The sequence below is a fragment of the Lissotriton helveticus genome, chromosome 6, assembly GCF_964261635.1.
Source record: "Lissotriton helveticus chromosome 6, aLisHel1.1, whole genome shotgun sequence".
NCBI lineage: Eukaryota > Metazoa > Chordata > Amphibia > Caudata > Salamandridae > Lissotriton > Lissotriton helveticus.
The window spans coordinates 1,950,047,952-1,950,067,069 of NC_136067.1; the positions used below are offsets into that span (position 1 = coordinate 1,950,047,952).

Here is a 19,118-nt window from a genome sequence, read left to right on the forward strand (position 1 = left end):
ACTCTTCAAGGGTGAACGAACTCAAGGAAGCCCTGAAAAAACGTCTGGTCCGGTATCAGCAGAAAATAATGTCACGAAAACAAGAAAAATTTGAACGTGACGAAAACGATTACCGGCAGGGGCGCATCCTGACGTTCGCAAAAAAGTATGACGCACCAAGGAAGGCCATGATTCAAGGCACCGCGCCAACACCAGGCTCCAGTGCGCCAACCTCAGAGTCAGAGGTAACAGCAGATGAATCAGGAGATGACCAACGAGAACAGAGGAGTGAAAGAAGGAGAATCCCTGCTCCTTTTCACGCGGAGTTCCAGCTGATCCGACAGAATTGGCTCAGAGGTGGCAAGAACAAGCCTCCAGAACGATCAGAAGAAGGAGGACTAGAAGAGCCGGAGGAGGCGGCAAAAGGAAGAGGAAAGGGCAAAACAAAACCTCAAACACGGTCATATCGCAAAACAAAGAAGTAAGAACTGGTGAAGAACAGCGCGATAATGGGAGCAACCTCACAGTGGTGAACCTTACAAAGAAACTCCTGACCGATGAACAGAAAGAGCTACTCAGCTTGGGCTTTCATTCTGCCCTAACACAGATCTCGAATTTACTCAAACCAAGATCGATCTTTTCAAGTTTACGAGAAAACTGAAGTTACACAAACATTTTAAATTAAGACCACACATTAAGGGTATGTCAAAACCTGGGCTCAGGATAACAGCTACTGACACCCTGATTGGTCGGGACATGCCCTGCATTGAAGCCATGGAGGCTCTAAGGAGTGAAATGAGTGAAAATGTTGATATGGACATTTCGGCAATGAATATGGCAGAGAGGGCAGTGGCCCAAGGTATTGAACAAGAAAGAGATGGGAGTCAGTTTAAACCTCTCTCAACGTTCATTCCCCAGTCCCCTTGGGATGCGATCGACGCCTTCTCTGAAGCCATGTTGATGGAGCTGGTCAAGGGAAGAAAGGTTTCCCACTCTATTCCCAGTAACATCACTCAATCTCAGAAGAAAGCCTTGCAGGAACTGTTAAGCGACAAACAAACAATTATAAAACCCTCGGATAAAGGAGGTAATGTCGTCTTAATGACAAGGGAGTATTATCACCAAGAAGCAATGAGGCAACTCTCTGATAGAAAATACTATGCCATCACGACTAAAGATCTGTATGATACAAGTATTAGGGAATATGATAACTTGATCTTCAAGTGGTATAACCTCTCCATGCTGGACAAAGACGAACACATCTTTCTAAGAAGTAGCAATCCAATGATACCTACTTTTTATCATTTGCCGAAATTACATAAAAACAATGTCACTCCTCCTGGCCGACCGATTGTGGCATCCATCGGTGGGCTAACAGAGAATATGTCCAAATTTGTGGACAACTATATCTTCCCTCTGGTTTTGGGTCTAGACTCTTATGTCCAAGATACAAAGGACTTTTTAAAGAGAGTGGACACTATGGACTGGCAAGATGATTATCTTTTCTTAGTGATGGATATTACCAGCTTGTACACCATCATTGAGCACGGACATGGACTATCTGCTGTCGAACACTATCTAAACAAACGTCCCATTCGGTTTGCACAACACAATGTGATGTTAAAAGAATTTGTGCAATTTTGTTTGGAGAATAATATCTTTTTGTTCGAAGATAGTCTATATCGACAAACCTCTGGGACAGCGATGGGCACATGCTTTGCCCCCAGCTACGCGAACTTGTTCGTTGGCTGGTGGGAGGAGCATGTGCCCAGGAGCTATGACGAAGAGGGTGAGAGCGGGAAAGTGGTACACTGGTACCGCTACATAGATGACTTGTCCATCGTGTGGCAAGGTACAGAGGAATCGGCCAGAAAATACATTGATATCCTCAATGATAATATCTATAATGTGCACCTGTCCGGTACTATTAGTGGGGTGGCAGCTCACTACCTGGACCTACGGGTTCACATTGAAGGAGGCCGAGTCCAAACGTCTCTTTATCGCAAAGAGACAGCAGGAAATTCTATCCTGTTTGCTAGTAGTGCTCACCCACCTAAGCTCGTCAAGAGTATCCCGTACGGCGAACTCTTGAGAATAAAAAGGAACAGCACCCAAGATAAGGATTTCGAGGCGGCTGCCTCGGAATGCCTTTCTCGCTTCCGATCCAGAGGTTATGATGAGCCACTTTTGTCTAATGCATTGAAAAAAGTGAGAACGATTTCGAGAGTTGATCTGCTAGCTGAGAAAGTAAGGCCACCTGATAAGAACACTGGGAATGTCTTTAGAATGATTACCCCCTACTCTGCAGGTGCTGATAGACTGAGGAGCTTGATGCGTAAGAATTGGCACATCTTGCTCACAGACGAAGTACTCAGAGAGGATATGCCCGCGCATCCCCAGGTCACCTTTAGCAAGGCGAGGTCTCTGGGAGATGCGTTAGTACACAGCCATCTAGAACCCCTACCCACTCAAAGTAATACCAACACTTTGAAAACCATGAGTGGTTTTTTCCCATGCGGGAAATGTAAAGCGTGTAGCAACAGCCGTAGGGTTCTGCAGTATGATATTCCTGATGCTGGAAAGACTAAGAAAATCAATAAGTTTATCACCTGCAGCACCACCTACGCTGTGTACTGTCTGATATGCCCATGCGGTCTCAGATATATTGGTAGTACCATCAACCAACTTAAACTGAGAGTGCTCGAACATCAGAGGGCTATCGAGAAGGTGGACCCCGCGTACCCAGTAGCGAGGCATTTTGCCGAATACCATCAAAGGGATAGAACGAAATTGCGCTACTTTGGCTTGGACTATGTCCCATCCAATCCACGGGGTGGAGACCGGTTAAGGAGGCTCAGACGTCTTGAGTCTAGATACATAATCGATCTGTCTACCAAGTTCCCCAAGGGTATGAATAGTGGTGAGGATATGGTGGTCCATCTGGGAAAATGAGAGGGCAGAATATAAGTATGTAGTCATTATTATGAGATATTCCGTCTTGCCTCTATACCATCTGTATGCTAGAACATCTTGCATATCTATTTGAAAGCATGGTCAACTTATGAAAATGTAAATATGTATATAATGTACATACTATGCTTTGATTATATGGTTATATTATATACTCAGGCTGATCAACAGTTTCTGTAATGTATTGTGTGCATATACATACACACACATATATATTTTTCCATAACTAATAGCATATTGTGTGTACATATACCATACATCTCGTATCGAATCTCACTCCTCTTAGACTGTGCTAGTATCTGTATGTTTGTGTATGTACTTTGATTTAGATCATTCTCTACATTAATCAAATTCTGATTGGATGGATCCTATGAATATGACCATTCCCTACTGTATAGTTATGATCATTTGTATATAGCTTTGTGCTTATCTCCCGCCAGACGGACGTTTGGCTGTTTGTTTTCCTGTGGTGCAGGACTGATTAACTAATCACTTTTTCTATATTATTCAATTATGGTTGAATTATAACATTTAACACTATTCATTTTGACTGCTGATATGAAGTAGGCCACTTCCTTTTGCACATATTTATGTATAATTTTTAGCACCTTATTGTATGTGGTCATGAATTTGTTTATTCTCTTCATTCAAGGGACCCGTGCCGATCCACGGCTATACTTCTTTTGTATAATTATTGAAATGCATTATTGAATCTTGCCCTCTGCCTATTTGATTTAACCAATTCATGGTTTAGATCTGTATGGTTTTGATTCTTAGAAAACCATTCTAAGATGGCGCTTATGGTATTGCTGAGGGTTTAGTCCCTTGTTGATGTTTATGATTAACCACATGATTTTATTTAAGGTGTGTTTCGAATTATGGGTTGTGACACCGACGAAGGCTTTTTGCCGAAACGTTTGTCTGTGCTAAATAAACTGCACGCTGCTAGTAATTCTCCTGAGTGCTGCTCTCTTCTTTTACATCACGGAGGAGTTCTTTGAGCGTAATATATATATATATATTCTATAATTTTTTCCCATACCAATGCAGCTCCAAAATGGAGGCTAAACAATGTAATTGCACACATAAAGACTGTCTTTGCCAATACACAAGAGAGCAAGTAGCACTTTAATGGTTTTTTTAATGAGTAAAACACTCATAAAGAGCAAACAAAAAGACTTGTAAATAAGTAGACATTGTTAGCCTACAGGCTGCATTGTAAAACAATAGAATGGAAAATGAAAGCATTTTCAACCAAAAACTGGCACTGTTTCAGTAAGGTCAGGTGTTCTTTCCGGCTCCTTCTGTCAGGACCCTGGATTCACAGGTCTCTACCTTTTGGCTTTTCAGTCTAAAATTCAGTTTTTTGGGGCGTTTTCTTGGCTTCACTCGATGTCTTTTGACATTAGAGTGCAGCTTAACCCATTTTTATGTGGAAGCAGTATCTTTTTTCTGTCTAAAATGCCTTTTTTATTCGATCCTTGCCCTGCCTGTGGCAAAAAGGCCAAGACAGACACCCATGAGGTGTGTATTTTCTGTCTTCCTATCTCCTGTCTACACTGCAGGAAGCTGTCTAAAAGAACTCTCAAAGACAGGGAGAGACTCCGGCTTTATGGCCTCTCAGATAGAGGTAGTTCTCCTGTGAAGACCAAGAAAATGGTGCGTTCGATGTCGAGGAGCAAGGTCCCGATATGGTCCCCTTCGGCGTCTGGCTTGACGTCGAATGCTTGGCGGCGGAATCATCGTCGAGGGATCGGGCGCAGGAGCGCTGCTCTTCAACTTCTAAGGCCACGTCTCTGACGGCGTTGGAACAGCGTACAGCGTCGACAGAAGATCCTCCGCCGTCGACTCTTCAACGACGATCCACGTCAAGACACAGATCGACGCCGAGACGCAAGTCATCTTCTTCGACATCGAGACCGAAAACCACATCGAGGTCTCAGCGTAGATCGCCGTCGATACAGAGATCGTCGGATATTCTATCGTCGACATTGAGGCAGGGTCCTCCTTCTACGCCAGCAAGGCACTACACGTCGAGGCACCAGTCTCCGTCGGTTCCATTGCTGACGTCGAGGCACAGCCCTCAGTCGAAGGAAAGGCGCTCGACGTCGAGACCTACAATGCATGATCTTTTTCTGCAGTGGGTGTGTATGTAGACACGGCTTAATAAAGCGGACCAGAATGTACATATTAGAGAACCTCAGGCCCCCATAAGAAACGTAGACCGTAAACTAGGATGCAACATTTCAAACTGTCTCTCCAAGGGTAACTTGCTGGTCTCAGAACAGATTCAAAGGAAGAGTAGTTGCATCAGACGTCTTCTGAGGTTAACACCGAGCAATGATGTTCCTAGAAATCTAAGCCCTCATACTTCCTACAGTAGAGAGGGATGACATGGGCATGAATTGTATGGAACCTGTCCCTTTACAGAACCGAGGACGGCCACTTTATACCTCCTTATTAAGTCTAAGGAAATACTGTAAAAAATTGTCACTTTTGGACAAGGTGATGTCATACATGTAAAATATCTCTCAAAATGCAAATTTCTTGAAAAAAAAAAAAAAAGTTTTTGAATGCCTTGAAAATGCTCCATAAATAACTACTTGAGACCTTTAGGGTTTTCAAAAACATTTTTCATTCGTTAAACTCAAAGATCTCAAAATATGTCAAAACAAGTGGGGAAAAGGTCACTAGCACAAAAGAGTTGGATAGAATGAGATGTTTCCTGGTGGCTAGAGCTGCTGACTTTATAACTGCGGAACCCAGTTGGAATACATGGGTCGTCTCATCTTGCATTAAAGAAAAAAAGTGTAACTATCTGGTTCTGTTGTAGTACTCTAATGCCTTTGGCCCAAGTTCACACTATATAACTGCAAACAAAATGGTGGATCTGGTATAGCTTGGTATGTGCAGAGCCAGCTGTTTAAGCACGTTTAAGTCCATTAAGTATAACATGCTTCTTACAGCTTTGCACTGGATTGGGAATTGATACATATGTCCAAGCACTAAGATCACAAATGTATTTGATGACTAGCCTTTAATTAATATTATGAAACACCTGCTTGGGTTCTATATACATGAAGATTCCCAACTATATGGTATAGATGGAGGGTGAAGTGCATCGTTCTTTGGACTAACCTTCAACTACCAATATTAACAGAATGGTCAAGTAGCTTACATGTCTATTGTACATGTGCCAATGTGGATGAATCTCTTGAAGCATTTCCAGGAAAGTTTTTAAACGATCAACTGGTCTCTTTTGTTGAGACAAACAAACTCTTGGATAGGACACAGTTTGGCTCCTGGACAGGCCACAGCACAGACCGCATTGCTCAAGGCAACCTAAGAGATCAGGCAGGTGTTAGATCAGGGAAAAGGGGCTGCCCTGATCCTGCCTGATCTCCTGGCGGCTTATGTCACCGTCAACCAACAACTACTACTAAACTGCCCAAAGACATGTGGAATCACAGGTCAGGCGTGGAGCGTGCTGAAATCCTACCTGGCTTAACGAGAACAAGTAATGAAATAAGAAAACCTCACTTCACTCATTCTCCCTGCCTTGTGGAGCCCCACAGGGATCATCACTGAGCCCTACTCTTTTTAACAGTTATGTCTCCCCATTAGCAGCACCGATAAAGTTTGATTTCTCACTCACGTCCTATGCTGATGACACTCAAATTGTTGTTTCCTTAGAGAAAAATGATTGTAGTAGTGGAAACAGATTTCAGAACTGCATAATAGCTGTTCACAGTTGGATGGAGAAAAACTGCCTTAAGCTAAACTCGGAAAAAACTGTTGGTGCCTGAATTATATTTTTTGGGCCCTGATGCATGGACAACCTTCCCAGTCCTCTTCCCACCCTGCCCCCCACCCCCCTACCCGAGTAGAAAAAGCACGAAACCTAGGAGTGATTATCGATTCAAAACTCAATTTTACAAAACAAGTAAATGCAGTCACTTACTCCACTTTTAACACCCTCAAAATCAAAAAAGTATTGCCTTTTATAATGGCTAACCTGCAAAAGACCCTAGTTACAGCATTAGTTCTCTCTAAAATAGATTATTGCAACAGTGCTCCTGACAACTCCAAAATATAATCTGAATAAACTTCAGGTGTTACATAACGCTCCAGCCAGACTCCTACTAAAAATACCTTAATGTTGCTCAGTGGCTCAAAACTAAAAGTGCTACACTGGCTCCCCATTAAACAAAGAATAACCTTTAAAGTGCTCTGCTTAACCTACAAAGCAATCCGCAATTTGGGCCAGCCTTTCTGAACCATAGTTTCAGGCAGTATGTTCCAGCTAGTAAACTTCGCTCGGCCTCTGCTAATCTATTGATACAGCCCAAACTAAATGGGGTGGAAAGAGCATTGTGATGTAAGCAACTAAAACATGGAATACACTCCCTATAAACATTAAAAATGAACCCAGCCTTCTTTTGTTTAGGAAAGCTGTAAAGACCTGGTTGTTTAAATCGTGGTAACTCTGCCGGCAGTCGTGATCACGATCGCAACTGAAACAAGGGGATTTATGCGCTATATTAATAAAATTAACATAACATACATTAGAATGAGATAATATGGAACTCTGATAGGAGACAAACAACTTAATCAGACTGACAAGCCGTTAATTTTGAATGTGATCCAAAAGCTGACCCCCTGTTTAAGGAGCATATTCTGACCTGTAATTCTCATAACATGGTTGCTTCTGTTGAGAAAAAAAAAGTGTAGGTGAAGGTGAGTAGTGATACATTGTTAAATGTCCATAGTAATATGCTATTTTGCAAAGTCTTGTGCATTTTTAAACGGTGTGTGATTTTCATTCTCTGGCAGCATTGAGTTTACAATGTTTCTTCTGCAGGTTTGCCTCCTCTCACAATAGACGGTGCAAGCAGTTTTCGAACCCCTCAACAAAATAACCGTAAAAGATCTGGTGAGTCAATATATCTTAATTTACTTGTGAAATCCAGACTGGCATCTACATTTTATCCACACTGTGCTGTCTTGACCTTTAGATAGGGCTCCCCGTTTTATATTGTGTATTTATCCATATTTATTTTGTTCTCTGAATAGATGAAGTTGTAATGTGGTATATTTCCACTTTAAACAAGCACTGGCGTTGCCAATAGGTCTCGCATTAGGAAAGTTTAACCTATTGGTATTGTAAATGACATAAACTTTCCTAATGCGAGACCTATTGGCAACCTTGTTTTTATTCCATTCCCTCTGCCTGGACGAGCCCAGAAGTGCTGGGGTCGGAGGCAGAAAATCAAGGAGTGTGGCAAATGGCCGGAGGGGAGGAGAAGCCCCAGAGCGCACGCTGGGCGAAGCCCTTTGATGTGCTGTGCGGCCGGGGGCAGGAGAGCTGAGATAGCGTGTTAGGGGAGGAGAAGCCGCAGAGCGCACGCTGGGCGAAGCCCTTTGATGTGCTGTGCGGCCGTGAATGCGCGTGCTTGTTTGCTCACATGATTCACGTGAACTTAAAGAAAACCGTTTTGAGCACTTGAATTCTCGCTCCCTCAATGCGCTTGCGCGCATTGATAGGTCGCGAGACCTAAAAACCAACTTGTTATTTGTTGAGAGCAAGCCCATTGTCATGGCTACACATAATAGCAAATCTATATTATATGATTGCAGCACAACTAATCGCAAGTAAAACAAAGAAATTACAACCAGCCGTACATTTGTTCAGTGTACACACATCTCCAAGTGCAAGTATCTACGTATCCAAACCCCATTCCTCACCCCTCAGTCTCGATCCCAGAGCCCCCTCAGGAAGTGCTTCAAATAGTACATCAGTAGTCCATGATCATGGATACATCCGAGCCCCGATATACACATGGAGTGCGCATCCCCCGATCACTCACAACTCAACCTGACCCCCTAGCATCCTCCGGCCGCTGCTCCTGTGTGACAGTATGATCCGTACCTTGTGCGTGCAAGCCCTGCTCACTACCCCAACCCATCCCCATGTGCATGTCCTCCAACAGTGTGGCCCAAATTTTGAAGTCATTTTACAAACTTGTCGATTGAGTTTCATATTCAACTCCTCCACCAGCGCCCACTCAATAATGTCTTTACACCATAATGTGATGGATGGAGCCCTCGTGCTGAACCACCCTTTGGCCACCCTCCTCCTAGCTAGTACTAATGGTAACTGTAGGAACTTCCAGTACATTTTACCCCCTCTAGGTTGTTTAACGATACACACCTGAGGCGATTCCTCAACTGCCATGGCTGTTACCGTTTGCAGCTGTGTAATCAGTGTTGTGCAATAGGCATGCAGCATGCCCAAGCCATATGTAGGAAGGAAACACTCCCTCCCCCACATCTGGGACAATCCACACTCCTGTCTCTATTCATCTAACTTTGTTTAACTGGTGTTAAATGTGTGAGATGCTCATAATTGAAGTGCATTAGCTTAAATCTAGCATTGCATGAAACCCATTTCACCAATTCGCAAGTCGCACTGCATTCCTTATTAGTCAGGGGTACTGCCAACTCCTCCCCTGATGCCCGACGCACAGCGGGCATTTCCACATTTAACTAATAAATATGTGCTCATACTTGGATGCCTGTCATGTTTTAGAAAATTAAGCAGCCAAATATAACATAACAATACAATGCAGCCACAGGTAAATATTGACATTATACTACAAATGGATGTCGACATATATAGTTATTTAACTTCCCTTGCCATCTATGTGTTCAGCTGTTTGCCTAGAATTATTGAAAGACATTATGGAAAGACACTCACAAAAAGCCCAAATTTCCGTATTTTTGCCATTTAAAAAAAATAAATGCAGACAGGAAACACATTGTTTTTTGTCTGTATTTATCTGTACAAAATAAGTATAAACTGAAAATTGGAAGCCCTACCTATATAATCTGACTCCATTTAAATACATTTTTGGCTAAATTTACTTTCTGATTGGGTTATTTGTCATTAGCAACTGTTTGGAACTGCATATTATAAATGTGTGGCATTTCACTGTAGAATGACTGCTACGAAATTTTATTTTGGCCTTTATCCACACCATAAACGTTAATAATTTATTCAGAAGTATCAGTATTTTTTCATAATTTATCAAATTGTGGTGGTTTGAGCCACTTTGAAGTCTTATGTAGAGCCGCTTGTTATTGAAGCCCTGTGTCCTTTTCAGTTTTTTTTGGTAAAGTATGTATTTCATCACACAATCAAGAAATCCACTCTGGTGATTTTCATAGCTGTCAAGTGAAAATGTTAGTTGATGACACGTGTTAGAAATGTCTAGCCTGTTCTCATCTACCGTTAGGTTGAGGCTTGGAAGTCAGAGGACTGTTAAGTTGCTCTGTATAAAATTGCCCTTTGTGTTCAATGCAGCAACATTGCCATAGGTCTGTCTTGGAATGATGTCTGGTCACTGGACTGAACCTGGGAGGTGTCCATTATCAGAAATGTGTATTCTAAGTCTATAGATGTATAGTCTGTCCTCCATAGGTATGTATGTGACTCTTTTGGGTCAGTGAAGAATGAATTTCTTGTACAGAAATAGGCGTTTGATTCTAACTGCCACGGTGCAGCCCGTTCGTTCCCAACAGTGATCTGCAAGATAACAAGACTTTAAATAAAACTTTAAAAACATATTTGTATAGTAATAAAGATTACATTTTCAGCTTATAGACAATTTTAAGGTTGATGTATTCGCCCTTATTTTGTGATATTGTCTTTCTCAAAACTATTTTGGTTGCATGTTTGTATTTCAAGGTTTCCTGCAAAAATTACCCAGTATCTTGGAGCCCTGTTCAGATGGACTCCAGGTTGGTCATTCTGGGCATTTTCCGTCCCTCTTGTTATTTTTTAAATGCGAAGCTATCTTCCGCTTAGCGAACCCCCCAGCTTGTATCCAACCACATGACCTGGAGTTTAGGAGGCGAGGATCACCTAGATCAGTCAACTCTTTAACATAGAATTTTTTTTTCCCCTATATTGAATTATTTTAGCATTTAATTGATCTTGAGGTAATTGGCGACTTTCCTTTTCCTATTGATGTTTAAACCCCTTGCCTGTCTTTCTTGATTTTCTGGAAAAAAATTATTTCTACATGTTAATCCTTTTGCTTTCTGCTTACATGACATTCTTTGTTTTTTTGATTTATTGTATTTTTGTTTGACATAATGGTGCTTGCATCTTACATGGCAAAACCGAAGTAATCTGTACATGTATTCACAGTACATTCTCCTTTCAGCCATCAGTTACTTGTGTCATTAATGTTGTAGGTATAACCACAGGACAACATACTTTGGCCAGTGAATGAGCCCCTTAAGCTGGTGGGTATTTTGCCAGTTTCAAGTTCAAACAAATGGGGATTGTGTATTTGGCTTGTGAAGCATAGCGAGTGGTGTATTTTTTGCTGCTCGCATGTGCTCCAAAAAAACACAAGAGTCCCGGTACACTTTTCTCTGCTTCTCAGTGCTTTTATTAACTAGACTGCACTGCAACATAGTTAAGTCCCCACCCAAATTCGCCTCATATTTGGTTTACAGAAGCAGTAAGTGGAAAGGAGTGGGGCATACATAAAAAGCTGGCACAAGATTAGAGGAACCAAGCCAGGATCACTAAACTCCCATATCTGAACCGAATTAACATGCCATGGAACTTCACCTGCCAGAGAGTACCTGTCCGACTCATTATCAAAACTAGGATTAACCAGCCTGTGGGCCACCTCGATAAACCATCAGAGCTTCAAGAAGGAAGTAACAAACGCAACAAACTATATCCATAGTTGAAGATAAAGAAACCCTGGCCAAAAGGGCGGATAGCGGAACAGTGGTCAATTCTTATACCACAAACGTATTAAAGCACAGGTTTTAAAATGAAGACAAAAGAAAAATTCTTAAGACTACGCTTTGGTAATCTTACTGAATCTCCCGCACCTACCCCCTTGGAAAAAGATAGCAGGAGAGCATACCTGCTGCCTCTGTGGAAAGGGGGGAGAGAGGACCTTTTGCATGTTGTCTGCATTTGCCCAATCCTAATGGACATGAGGTGCACTCTACTCTGTCCAACTTTTAAACATAGCGGCATCAGGACTTGTAGGCAGGCAGTGAAGCTGTGCTTCAACGCTACTGCTACCCAATTAAACTGCCGCCTCACAAAGTTCTTCGACACGGTGGAAAAGAGACTCCAATGCAAGTCTTAAGTATATATTGATTTGGCTAATTGCACCTGCTATGTTTACATCATGATGCACAGGCACTTTAACCTGGCATATTTGATTTGGCTAAATTGTACTGGTTATGTTTACATCTTGATGTATCGGCACTTTAACTTGGCATATTCTTCTGCCCCTAACAAGTCAAACTAGGATTGAAACCTGGGTATGTTCTCCCTCTCACTCGCATTATAATGGAACTTCCTATTAACAAACTATACATTTTGGCGCATCTGCACATGGTGCATAAATCAAAAAGATGGATGGATTTACGAGTTTTTTTAATGTAATGCTCTTATTTTTAATTGTGCGTTTTAATTAACTGAACGATGAACATATTATTACAATCCAGCAGCGGCCAGCAGCGCTTGGGAAGGGCCAGTTGAAGCAGGTCAGCTGAGCAGTTGCCAGGAGGCTTCTGAACCTTGTTGTATCCCTGGACCTCCAAACAGGTCAGCCAACTGTCCCTTGTTGTCAGTCAAGTTAGCCTGGGATGAAGGGAGCAGGCCCAGTCTTCCTTCTCAGCGAGCAGGGTAGACCTAAAGCAGCAAGGTAGTCCTGTGGAGAACAAGGCAGGCCTGATGCAGCAGGGCAGAGCTCTGGGGAACAAAACAGTCCGCCTTCTGTAATGTCCACAGGTCCAGGAGTGTACTGAGTGGCCCAGGAGGTTCAATATGCCTGGGGCCACCTTTGCCACAGTTTGAATGCAGGGAAGCTTCTAGTCCACCTCTGGAAAGTTTCTTCCTCTTTCTTCCCCTGCCAGGCTCCAAATGGTATAGGGTGTCAATAGGCAGGTGGTAGGTTCCTTTGCAAGTGTGCTGGAGGCAGGCCATTGAAATGTAAATGGATGTAGGGAACAGTTCCGCCCCTCCCATCCTGGCACGTTGGCCCTCTCCTAGCTACACCCAAGTACTATTGTTCACTGTTTGGGGCCAATACGCATTTCTGATGGGGGGGCAATTACCAGACCCCTGCAGCTGGAAACTTCTAGAAGGCCTTGTAAAGTTATGGGCAGGAAAATGCCAACTTTCTAAAAGTGGCATTTTCAAAATTGTAATCTAATCTACACCATTAGAAAGGATTTTAAGATACAATTCATTTGAGCCCAAACATGACACTTTTATCTGCTCCCAACCAAAGGTTAGCACTTAGTAAATGTAATAAGGTAACCCAGTGTTATCCTATCATAGAGGTAGACCTTACAGTAGTGAAATAAGGACATAAGAGGTTTTCACTGCCAAGACATTTAAAACTTAAAAACACGTTTTACTTTTTAAATACAATGCATCCTGACACATGGGCCGTTTTTGGGCCTACTTTAGGGGTGTTGTATATCTATTAAAAAGGAAGGCTTGCGTCTGGCAAAAGGTTTATTTTACCAGTTTGAATTGGCAGTTTAAAACTGCTCTACAGGATGCAGTGGCAGATCTAAGACATACATTAAAAGGCTACTTTTAGTGGGTGACATAATGAGTGTTCCTTCCCACTCGTAGCATTTATTTATTACAGACCCTGGGTTCTCGTGGTACCATATTGGAAGGACCTACAAGTAAATTAAACGTAACAATCTGGTGTTAGCCAATTTTACTTTGTTTTCAGGGCATAGCACTAGCACATTAGCACTCGTTAGCAGTGGTAAAGTGCAAGGAGCTCTAATGCCAACCACAATGATTTCCAGAAACCTGGAGGGGTGAAGGCAAAAGGGTTGGGGGTGACCCTGCACAAATGACCAAGTCTAACAATAGCATTAACTACCTTGTTGTTCATTAAACAAAGTAGTGATAATACCACAGGTTATGGGGTAAATTAGTGGAATATGGTGATAGTTCATACCACCAGCAGCAGACGTTGCCAAATAAGTACACACCCGTTCGCATCTATTTGTGAATAACCATGCAGCAGCTTGAATTTTTGAAAAATTACCCTTGCAACCTTTCATATGCCAGTGCTCTAAATTAAATGTTTGCTGCTCTTTTACATCATTTAAATTAAGCTCTGGTTCCCTCAAAACTATTTCTGTGTAAAGCCTGCAAATCATATCTATATTGCTCTTCTGTTTAGGTTATGTTTAGATTTAGCTTGGATAGTAATATCCTTAGCAGGCGAACACAGACTTATTATTAAGACAATAAAAAAAAATACAAAAATCATTGATACTACAATCACGAGTGTTCTATGTTGATTTGATTAAAGAATCTCCATGGTTTCTTTCGACTCTAAAAGGAAATGACACAACTCAAAAATAGCATAAAATGAACACTTCTACTTAATGCCTCTACTTCTGAAAACCTGCAAACTGTTGATTAAATAATGATGAATGCATCAGTCAATAACTTCAGAAGTGATCCTTTGCGCTACGTCATCTTCTTCTAAAATAATACCCGTACTCTTATACAGGAGTCTCGGACCTAAAGATCATCTCACATTCAGTATGAGAGTTCAGTCGTCTGAAATCATCAGTTGAATTCAGCTCAGTTAAAACAAAAGTCAATGAATGTTCAGAAAGCTCAGATCAAGGAGGTTTTTCAAAAAAGTTCAGTTGAGTTTGTCTGTGTCCTGAAGTCAGCGTCACACTCTGCAAGTATGTCCATTCAAGAGTGGAGTACCTTCGACAAGGCACCCATGTTATCTTTGATCTCCTGCCTACTGGCTGTTCTCTGTTGCTTTGCTCACATGCCTCTCCGTTTCTGGTTTCTGGAATGTGTTCGTCGGACGATAGCTCTCAATCTCTCACCCTTCTTTGGCCACTTGTCCTTTCTGGACCCCCTCTGAGCAAACGGCATGTCCCTTCTCAGGCTCATAGGCTGTGTGTACAATTTCTTCAACTTGGTTGACTGCTGCCACTCTTGGCTCATTCACCACAGACTCTGCACTAAACTTGGGTTGGCTTTGAGATGCTCAACACACCCTTCTTCTTGCTCTCTACACAAATGTTTCTACTGGAGTTTGACTTTGCAAATTAGTTGTTGTTGTCCCCACCTCTTCACCAGCTTGTCTTACTCTTGGTGCGCGAGACATGAATCCAACTCTGACTGTCTCACAGCGGTGCTCGTGACCAGCATTACTTGATAAGGGTCCTGCCATGAGGCTTCCAAATCATCATTGCAATACTTTGCTCATTGCAAGATTTTCGCTGAAAGGCTTGCACTGCCAATAAATCTCGCTGTGCTAGATGTGTGAGCTAATCTCCGGATGCAAACGAGAACAAACTGTGACACAAAATTACTGAGCTTTCCTTACTTGGGATTTTCAACGCCACTACGCTGAGGAAAGACCTATGTAAGCCACTTATAATAGGCATGCACTGACTCCTTGGACTCCTACGCAGTCTTTGAGATCTTCAACCTACCGATCTCTTTATGGGGAAACCTTAGTTAATTACCTGATGATACTTCTCCATGGCCACTGTAGAGGCAGCTTGCGTTTGCGCATCCCTTGGGGGGCTCAGCATTCGTACATTCAGCCCACAAATCATTGGCATCAACAGTGTCAAAAAATATATTCAAACTACCTTTGAAATGTTCACAAACCTATCAACCTGGGTGTACCAGAGATCAGGGCTCTCTCTCACCTTTGGAAATTGGTTTCTAAATGTGAAAAGCTCATGACTCCAAGGCACATGTTGCACCAAGGCTGCTCCATGTATAAACTGTGACCTCCTAATCACACCTACGCTCAGCCCTTTTTATCCCCCCTCCCTTCATAATTTTTCTTTTTCTTACATTTCTGAGCCCATCTATCTCTGAAACACTGTACTCCACAATTGACTGTTACTGACTAGTTCCCTTAGTTGCAGTTTTAACCCAGGGGTTCCCATGTTCTCGAGTGCATCTTACGTCATGAATATTCTAAAAATGTTTTCTTAGGGCTGCACTTTTGAAATGATCAATCCCAAATTCTGTGGCTGCCCCCTTGAGAGCCTCTTGTCACACAAGCACGTCTAGCGGCTTATTTGCACAAAAACAAACTTCATTGTGTCCATCTATAAACCCCAACTCAAGAGTTTCTTTATTGATTTACTTCCTTCACAATGGGACCCCCTCCAAGAGCGAATGTGGCCAAGGGACAGAGGGGAAAAACAATGAAACTAGAAATAGAAGAAAATCCCTTCAATGGCCATATACTTCAATTGTGTGCATGCATCAATACATATCAAGAACGAGTGACAGAAGGAAGGTAATACTAAATAGAAATTATTCAAAAAATTGTATTTATTATTTGTCTTTTTTGTAAATATAAATTCCTATAAAAATCGTTATAAATCAGGCAATTTTATAGAAAACATATCAATTCATTATACAAATCAATGAAAGACACAATAGAATCATAAAAATACACAATAAATAAATATTTATACCCCATGGTGTCAGACATACAACCAACTAACTCTCGTGCTACCAAGCATACCACAGTCAAACCTCATACATTGATGAAAAAAGGAACTGGTAAACAATTAGCCAGATCACACAGCTAAAATTGTTCAAGGGCTACAGAAAAGGAATAACGGCCCTTGTAGCAGGTCTACGCGCGTTTCGGTGGTTCAAACCACCTTCATCAGGACCTTGTTCATCGTTTAGTGCAGAACCCGGGGATCAGACAGGACAAAAAACAAAAAAGAGCACAGTGAGTATTTCTCTTTTTTTTTAAGTGCGATTATAGAGGTCAAATGAAGGACCAGATCAATTGAACAGCATCAATTGCTTCGTTCATGATGGAAACAAACAAGGCATATGAGACTCAGGACTTCATCCGTAGTGATGGCCAGGCGGTCGCAGTGTGTCCCTGTTCAGTGAAACTTCACAAAATACAGCAATGTGTCGTGTTTAAAAAGAAGATCTCAAGTTGATTGGGGCTGACGGCGAGGGGACTAAGTACTGTTACTTCTTAGTTTATATAACCAGTAGAAATACAGTCCATTGGTAAGCTGCTTTCCTGTACGCCAGCGACTCTTAGAGTCCGTGGCGACGCGCCAAAATTCTTCTCCGTCACTGCGCCCCTAGATGAAAAGACGCTTCGGACCCGCCATGATTTATACCTGGCGTCTAGGGGCGCAGTGACGGAGAAGAATTTTGGCGCGTCGCCACGGACTCTAAGAGTCGCTGGCGTACAGGAAAGCAGCTTACCAATGGACTGTATTTCTACTGGTTATATAAACTAAGAAGTAACAGTACTTAGTCCCCTCGCCGTCAGCCCCAATCAACTTGAGATCTTCTTTTTAAACACGACACATTGCTGTATTTTGTGAAGTTTCACTGAACAGGGACACACTGCGACCGCCTGGCCATCACTACGGATGAAGTCCTGAGTCTCATATGCCTTGTTTGTTTCCATCATGAACGAAGCAATTGATGCTGTTCAATTGATCTGGTCCTTCATTTGACCTCTATAATCGCACTTAAAAAAAAGAGAAATACTCACTGTGCTCTTTTTTGTTTTTTGTCCTGTCTGATCCCCGGGTTCTGCACTAAACGATGAACAAGGTCCTGATGAAGGTGGTTTGAACCACCGAAACGCGCGTAGACCTGCTACAAGGGCCGTTATTCCTTTACTGTAGCCCTTGAACAATTTTAGCTGTGTGATCTGGCTAATTGTTTACCAGTTCCTTTTTTCATCAATGTATGAGGTTTGACTGTGGTATGCTTGGTAGCACGAGAGTTAGTTGGTTGTATGTCTGACACCATGGGGTATAAATATTTATTTATTGTGTATTTTTATGATTCTATTGTGTCTTTCATTGATTTGTATAATGAATTGATATGTTTTCTATAGAATTGCCTGATTTATAACGATTTTTATAGGAATTTATATTTACAAAAAAGACAAATAATAAATACAATTTTTTGAATAATTTCTATTTAGTATTACCTTCCTTCTGTCACTCGTTCTTGATATGTATTGATGCATGCACACAATTGAAGTATATGGCCATTGAAGGGATTTTCTTCTATTTCTAGTTTCATTGATTTACTTCCTTCACCTTTACCACATCCAGTGTTCTTAAAGGGAGGGAGTGTCAGTCTCTGATGACTGGGACTCAGGGCTATCGTTCACTGTAGTTACCCTCGCAACAGGAGTTGCTCCCATTCAGGGCTTTGCTCCCATCTCTGCAAAGGTATCAATTCCAGACACAATAGGGGTTGTGGTAATTGTAAGGGCGGCAGGGGTTGCAACAAAAGTAACATTATCTATGCACACTGTGGAGCTGGCATTATCTTTAGAGCCGGAAGTGGGATAAGTGCTAACTGTGGATTTGGGAGCAGAAGAGGTGTTGGTGGGAGGGTACCAGGCACTCCCTCCGCTGAGGAGACCCTGATCGACGGGCACATTAGCACCTGTTTCCGCGCAATTCCCACAGATGGTTGATTTCTTCCAGTTTGATAAACTGTTGTATGGGGTGGTCGAGAAGCAAATAAATCTTCCAAAAGCTATCACTAGAGTCACTACTGCTACCTTCATCATTCTTTACTTCAGCCCTCACCGCTCTGCCATGCTTTCTTTCTCACTGTTCTTCCACTAGCTAAGACCGGGTCCATGCTGACTCACTCAATCATATCCTTTCTCCGTGCCTGTTCTGCATTCCACTTAACTTCCAAGAAAACCCTCAACTGTCTTTTTGGCCTTATTCCGCAGTATGTCCTTCACTTTTGCATGTGCTTCTCGCTCTCATGCTTACAAGGCTTCATGTTGAGCTGGTCCAGGTGGGGTTTTCATTTCGTACCACACTCCCCTCAGATTCTCAATTGTTCTAGGATTGAAAGTGCCATAGGGAGGAAACTGCAAGGACCCTCCTTTCGCAGTGATCATATTTCATTGTATAAGCCAAATACACATGTCTAAACCGACATTGGTTGCCATGTAAGCAGGTGCATCCTCAGGAGGGACTTCCTCTTCACAGACTGGTATTTTCACATCATCGCTAAACAAATCCCTTAATTTCTTGAAAACTTTCAACTTTTCTCTCTTTTTTTGACACAA

The 19,118-nt window shown here is 42.1% G+C and overlaps 1 protein-coding gene across 1 annotated transcript in view; it reads left to right on the forward strand.

Moving 5' to 3' along the window:
- Window positions 1-19,118, forward strand: part of PBK (PDZ binding kinase) — a 147,694-nt gene that overhangs the window by 68,830 nt on the left and 59,746 nt on the right. The window contains exon 4 of the mRNA XM_078649951.1: window positions 7,811-7,882. Coding sequence (XP_078506077.1) covers window positions 7,811-7,882 — 72 coding nt within the window. The remainder of the gene's footprint in view (window positions 1-7,810; window positions 7,883-19,118) is intronic.